The 7,148-nt window shown below is 32.1% G+C and overlaps 1 protein-coding gene across 2 annotated transcripts in view; it reads right to left on the reverse strand.

The window, feature by feature from the left end:
* Positions 1–7,148, reverse strand: part of clcn2c (chloride channel 2c) — a 38,672-nt gene extending 31,524 nt beyond the window's left edge. Inside the window, exons 1-2 of one of the 2 annotated variants that reach the window (XM_068213569.2) lie at positions 4,359–4,444; positions 1,262–1,352 (exon numbers count right to left, since the gene is read on the reverse strand). Coding sequence is in view for 1 of the 2 variants with exons in the window: in NM_001319271.1 (NP_001306200.1) it covers positions 1,262–1,352; positions 7,116–7,148 (124 nt within the window). In the remaining variant the exon portion in view is untranslated. 2 annotated transcript variants of the gene reach the window in all.

Consider the following 7,148-nt stretch of genomic DNA (forward strand, 5'->3'; position numbering starts at 1 on the left):
GATATCAGTTCACACTGAACTCATAGCATTGCATTAAATACAAACATAATTTACTACTTTTTCAATATATACTCCCACCTGAATATATAGTAAACATAGCATTATAGTATTTACAGTAAGTGAATTATACTGTATATAGAATCACCACAACAAATCAGTTACCATAGTTGTTGTGTTACCATATCAACTGTAGAATCACCACAACAGATTATTTACTATAGTTGTTGTGTTACCATAGCAACTGTAGAATCACCACAACAGATTAATTACTATAGTTGTCGTGTTACCATGATTAATTACTATGGTTGTTGTGTTACCATAGCAACTGTAGAATCGCCACAACAGATTAATTACTATGGTTGTTGTGTTACCATAGCAACTGTAGAATCGCCACAACAGATTATTTACTATAGTTGTTGTGTTACCATAGCAACTGTAGAATCACCACAACAGATTAATTACTACAGTTGTCGTGTTACCATGATTAATTACTATGGTTGTTGTGTTACCATAGCAACTGTAGAATCGTCACAACAGATTAATTACTATGGTTGTTGTGTTACCATATCAACTGTGGAATCACCACAACAGATTATTTACTATAGTTGTTGTGTTACCATAGCAACTGTAGAATCACCACAACAGATTAATTACTATAGTTGTCGTGTTACCATGATTAATTACTATGGTTGTTGTGTTACCATATCAACTGTGGAATCACCACAACAGATTATTTACTATAGTTGTTGTGTTACCATAGCAACTGTAGAATCACCACAACAGATTAATTACTATAGTTGTCGTGTTACCATGATTAATTACTATGGTTGTTGTGTTACCATAGCAACTGTAGAATCGTCACAACAGATTAATTACTATGGTTGTTGTGTTACCATAGCAACTGTAGAATCGCCACAACAGATTAATTACTATGGTTGTTGTGTTACCATAGAAACTATAAAATCATCACAGCAGATCAATTACTATAGTTGTTGTGTTACCATAGCAACTAAGTACTTTAGTGTGATTAAAAAACACATCAGTACTATACATATAAACACAGTAGTATTTTTCCATGTGGGGTGTTTTGCTAGAAAAAACCTAAATTATGTAAATGTCTAATTAAATTTGAACTGTTTGTTCTTGATAAAAGCCATAGTACTGAGGAACTAAAGAAGGATTTTCTCCTATGAACGCTTTAGTGTTGTTGAAACATTGCAAAAGTGTTGTACAAAGGTGCTGTAGTGTTGCACTCTCTTACCTCCGCAGTTGTTAGACTGATTGAGTTCAGATTTTCTGTGACAATGTCCCTTTCCGAGACGGTCTGCAGATTTTGTGTAAATGCCCCGTTCCTACATTAAAGATAAAGATTTACAAACTAGATCAACTTTTTTTTATGTAAGACCACTGTGCCATTTCTAACATTTATAATGGTGCTCTTTGATAAAGCAAACTGCTATTTGTCATGATAAATGGCAAAAGGAACATGTCGGCAGCTACTGGGCATGCACACATTAATATATCATAATTTTTGTGACTGTTTTTGTTAATAATTTGTATAACAATAAACATACAAGTGCAATAACAAAAAAAAAACAAGGAGTTCATTTCATCTTAATTCTAGAGCAATGGTCTCAAACTCAATTCCTGGAGAGCCACAGCTTTGCAAAGTTTAGCTCTAACCCACAGTTGTTGCTAGATCAGATACAGTTGCAGACGCTAACGAGAATTATTTATATTTTTTATTATATTTCCCATTTATTGTATTTTATTAACATCTACCCCGTCACAGAGTTCTGTAACAACAGTAGTTGTACAGAGCATTATTTATTTATTAAATTACCCAATAAATTGTATTTTATTAACGTCTACCCCCACGCCAACCCTAAACCCAACTAACTGTAACAGTGATGTGACACTGGGGTGCAGATCCCAATGCAGGTGTATTAGTGAGGTCAGATAAGCAATGGTCAACACAGGGGCAAACAGATATACTGTATACAGGCAAGTCGTAGTCGATAAACAGGCAGATGGTCACAAGGCAGGCAACAGACAACTTAAAACAAACAAGGCGAGGGTCAAAAACACAGCAAAACAAGACAAAGGTAACACGTTGTAATGTCACTAAACAAGACTCAGCACTTCTGTGTGTTTGTGTGTAATCAGTCCATGGGCAGCTTCAGCTGTGTGAATGTAATCAGTCAGGATCTGGTACTGGTTGTGTGTGTGTGTGTGTGTGTGTGTGTGTGGTGCATGAGTGGTTCTTGTAGTCCATTTACCAGCAGATTTGTAGTCCTATGTGATCTGTGTGTTTGCCAGCAATCTACACAGGCTGCATCGCTGGTGATCGTGACACCAAACGTCACAGTATGTAAAAATATTAATTATTGTTATACAGCATCACAAAATAATGCTATTGATGTGATATCCGCAGCTGTATCCTATATAGACTTTAACCCAACCCACGACTGCTTAATCCGCTTGTTAAGTGTGACGTTCCAGGTCCAAAGCACTATATACAACTCTATGGGGAGACTCAAGGAATGGTAATAATAAATGTTTACAAAGCGATGTAATACTTTCTAAAATCACAATCGCAATATATTGGCCCAAGCCTAATCTTAGATGGCCAGAAAGTTAATATTTTTTATAAATGTTTAAAATATTGGTGTCTGTGATGCAGCAATTCTAGAGATAGTCATGTACACCATAATTTTATATAAAATTCACTTTAATGTGTGACTAAAAGAGTGGTCATAAACGAATATTTTCTCAGTTCAAATGAGTAGTGGCTTGGACTGAAAACAGTATTGCATACGTCACGACTTAACAAGCGGATCATTTCTAGTAGTCTTGAACACCTTGATTAGTTGGATCAGGTGTGTTTACTTAGGGTTAGAGCAACACTGTGCAGTGCTGCGGCCCTCCAGGAATTGAGCTTGAGACCTATGATATAGAGCTTTTTACAATGTAGATTGTGTCAAAGCAACTTATTCATAGAGAAAAGATAATAAGAAGCCAGTTCTTAATTTGCATAACAGCAAGTTGATAAAATAATAATATGAATATTTTAAAATAAAAAAAAATTGAAAAAGTGATGGGCTATTACAGGACAAATGCATTCCAATTTGTTCAATTGCATTCATCTTTATTTCTATAGCACTTTTACAATGTAGATTGTGTCAAAGCAGCTTAATATAGAAGGTCAAGTAAATTGAAACTGAGTCAGTCCAGTTTTCAGAGTTACATTAAGCATCCAAATTGTAAAAATTTATATATATATATATATAAAAAGTTTTAGGCTTTAAAATAATGTACTTTTTTCTCTTTATTATTTTGTATAAAGGAAGTGAGCTGTTTCTATCTTAACATTTGTAATTTTAATGCCCATTTACACTTAAGAATAACAGATTTTACATAATTAATGAGTAAATCCTCAATATATCAAACAGTAAAATCAGAGTCCTCATAAAAAAATAAAATATCCTTATTATTATCCTTACATTTCTAAATTGGTACTTTGTTTCAAAGTCAAACCACACCAGAATAGTGTTATATCAATACAATAGTAAAAACAATAAATGTACAATTCTTTTAACCTATCCTTTTTCTTATTATAACATTTTAACAGTACAAAAAATATACATGCCAGGGAATAAGCATAAACCAAATACAAATATACAAAATGTACATATGTAATAATCAAATAAATACATTGTAGAATTCACAAAGTTTTAAAGTGCGTAGGGCTTTCTTATTTAGAGTTTCTGATACTACTAATACATAAGCATAATTCAGTCATCAATACCTTAAAATTTGGTTTCTTATTAGTAAATTTATATTTTTTAATGTGCCTATATATATATATATATATATATATATATATATATATATATATATATATATATATTCTTGTTATATATATATATATATATATATATATATATATATATATATATATATATATATATATATATAACAAGAACGGCTGATTAACACATTTTAATCAGTTTTAATAATTTTTATTCTTAGTTTTTATTTTCTTATACTTGTCTCTTTAGTTCCTGTTTATGTAAAGCACTTTGGATAACACGGTGTATGAAATGTGTTATAACTAAACTTGCCTAATAAACTCGGAAATCTGGCATAGTTAAAAGGAACAGCTTCAGCTTTGCTAAATAAACACACAGAGTAAACCTACATTGTGTTTGGAGTGCAGACATTTTGTTTCGTGTTTTCAGAATGACTCGTGTGGTATTTTGTAAACGCAAATGTGGTCAATGTAACCGGTTTCACAGATTTACCTTACTTCTTAGTAGAGTTTTCTTCTCATAACTTACACCTTGTGAAACACCTACCTTAAAAGTCTTTAAAGCACATTCTTGGTTGATTTTGTCCCGCTGATTGTTTTATTTTCAAAGCGACGTACAGCTTAATTATGTACGTGCGCGGGCACGCCGCGCAGGCGATTAAACTTCGCGCGCATAGATGCTTGCGCGGCTACGTCATCACGTGCGCGCGGATGAGAGTCTGTCAGGAGATTGAAGTAAGTGATGTTTGTTGTTTTACAGCGGATTTATCTTTAAAATCGACGAATGCTGTAAATTTTATTAAACTAAAGATACAGATGAGTGATATTAGGGTATATTTTGGCCACAATATATTTGTATAAAGTGCCATACTCTCGATATCCATTCAGTTTTCATTGACCGTTACTGACTTAAAACGTTAAAACGACGATAATAAAACGACGATAATAAAGTACGATATTTCTTTATTTCTACATTTCTTTATATTTTAACAAAAACTAACTATATTGTAATACGTGTTATGATCTTAAAAGAATGATCTTAAATTGTGCATTATTACGTCAAATATACGTCAATATGTGATAATTATGAATGTTCGCTGTAAAAATGACATGGCAAAAAGTCCTTACAACAAATGTTTTCATTACTTAAACTTGTTTTATTATGTTAATCTGGTTTTAAGTATTTTTTAAGTTTAACTGAATATTTTTGGTCAGTTTGACTGATGTAAACTGAGATCACTAGAAAATGTGATTTGATTAGACTAAAATGTTTTACAGTGTTTTTAAAATAATTAATAAATGTATTTTAACAAAGAGCAATGATAATTACTTTTAACGTTTTTATTCTTGGTATTATTAGTGTTTAATGCTATTTTGATATCCATAATCTACACGCCTACACTGTAAAAACCAAAAAGTTAAGGTGACTCAAACCGTTTGAAGAAATTGATTGCTACAAACCATTTAAATTCAAATACTAGTTATAATTAGTACTGTGAATTTAATCCATTTGAGTAAACGAAGCAATTTGAGCACAGTTAATAAATAATATATGAATAAATGAAGAGAACTCAAACCAACTGAGTACTGTAAAACCCAATAGGTTAAGTCAACTCAAACCGTTTGAGGAAATCAATTGCCATTAAAAAAACTAATCTATTTGAGTACTCTGAACTTACTCTATTTACGTAATGAGTTATTTAATTAACTCATTACCTTCAACACTGAATTCAAAACTCTTTTCAAATGAGTAGAATTAACTTTTAGTCAATTTTGAGTTAGCTACACTCATTTCATTTGATAAAGTTGACTGTTGGGTTTTACAGTGTAATTTTACATTTAGAGTAATCATTATTTGATAATGCATTGTACACTACTGTAATTAATTCATTTGCCAATAATGCTAAATGTGTGTGTACACACTGAGTAGTGGTTGAACTCTTTTACAAGGAGTGAAAATAATAGTCATAATAGCTTTGAGCAGTACATTGATTAGAATTGAATTAAGCTTCAGTTGAAGGCATTTTTAAACACACACACACACACACACACACACACACACACACACACACACACACATCAAGGTAACAGTGCTTGAATATTAAGTGTGTGATATTTTCAACCAAGGTAAAAAAATCTGGGTGTTTTCTTTGATGATGGCTAAAGATTGGATAAACACATAAATGTAGTGGTTAAATCCTGCTATTTTTCAGCTTCGACTCTTAAAAACAATCCTACTCTATCTAGAAACAAAAATGTAAAAAATGATTCATGCTTTTATTACTTCTAGGTTGGACTACTGTAACTCACTATATTTTGGGATCAGTCCGACAACTCTATCTTGTTTACAGTTTGCTCAAAATGCTGCTGCAAGACTTATAACCAATACCAAAAAAACATGAGCACATCACACCAGTCTTGCGCTATTAGCACTGGTTGCCCTGTGCACTGTCATGTCTCTTTTAAAATTCTACTCTTGTTTTTTAAGTCACTTATTGGCTTTCTTATCTGTCAGACCTTTTGACTGAGCATCAGCCTCGTTGGTCTCTTCAGTCATCAAACCAGAGATTATTATGTATCCCTAAATCAAAGCTGAAGTGCAGGGGTGACCGTGCTTTCACAATAGCTAGTCCTAGATTGCTGAATGCTTTGGCCCTCTGTATTAGATATACGTTTAATCTCTGTTTATTTTTAAATCCAGGTTGAAAACTCACCTTTTTGATTTAGTATTTTATCAGTGAGAATTGTTTGTTTTTGCTATAATTTATTATCTTTCTCTTTGTGATTTATATTGTTACAGGTAACAGGGAATAGTTACAGGACTTTCGTGGCGCTACATCCGCTGGGGTATGAATTACAAAGGCGCTTGATTTAAAATTAATGGTGCTTTAAAAAGTCCTCGAATCTTGTGTTCATGAAAGAGTGGAACCCTGTAATTTGCCAAAAGTGATTTTTATATGCATACAATTTCATATTAAATGCGAGTAAAGTGTCTGCTTTAGTGTTTCAAAAAACTTTAGTGAAAATAAAATATATCAGCATAACAGATATTTGAGGACAAAATTATCCACCCTCTTGTCAAATTAATTATTAAAATAATAACAATAATAATTTAAAAATTATTCAGAAATTTCAGAAATGCTAAATGATTCACCCTCCTGTGAAATTGTAATAATTAAAAAAATAATAAAATTGATTTCTTAAGGGGGCAAATAGTATTGACCACATCAGTTTTTACATTAAATTAATGGTGTAATTACAGAATCTACCAGCAGGGGCTTAGAGAAAAAGGAAAAACACTCACCAGATCATTCTCGTCTGTGCCTTTATTTTCCAT

The sequence above is a fragment of the Danio rerio genome, chromosome 15 (assembly GCF_049306965.1).
Source record: "Danio rerio strain Tuebingen ecotype United States chromosome 15, GRCz12tu, whole genome shotgun sequence".
Taxonomy (NCBI): domain Eukaryota; kingdom Metazoa; phylum Chordata; class Actinopteri; order Cypriniformes; family Danionidae; genus Danio; species Danio rerio.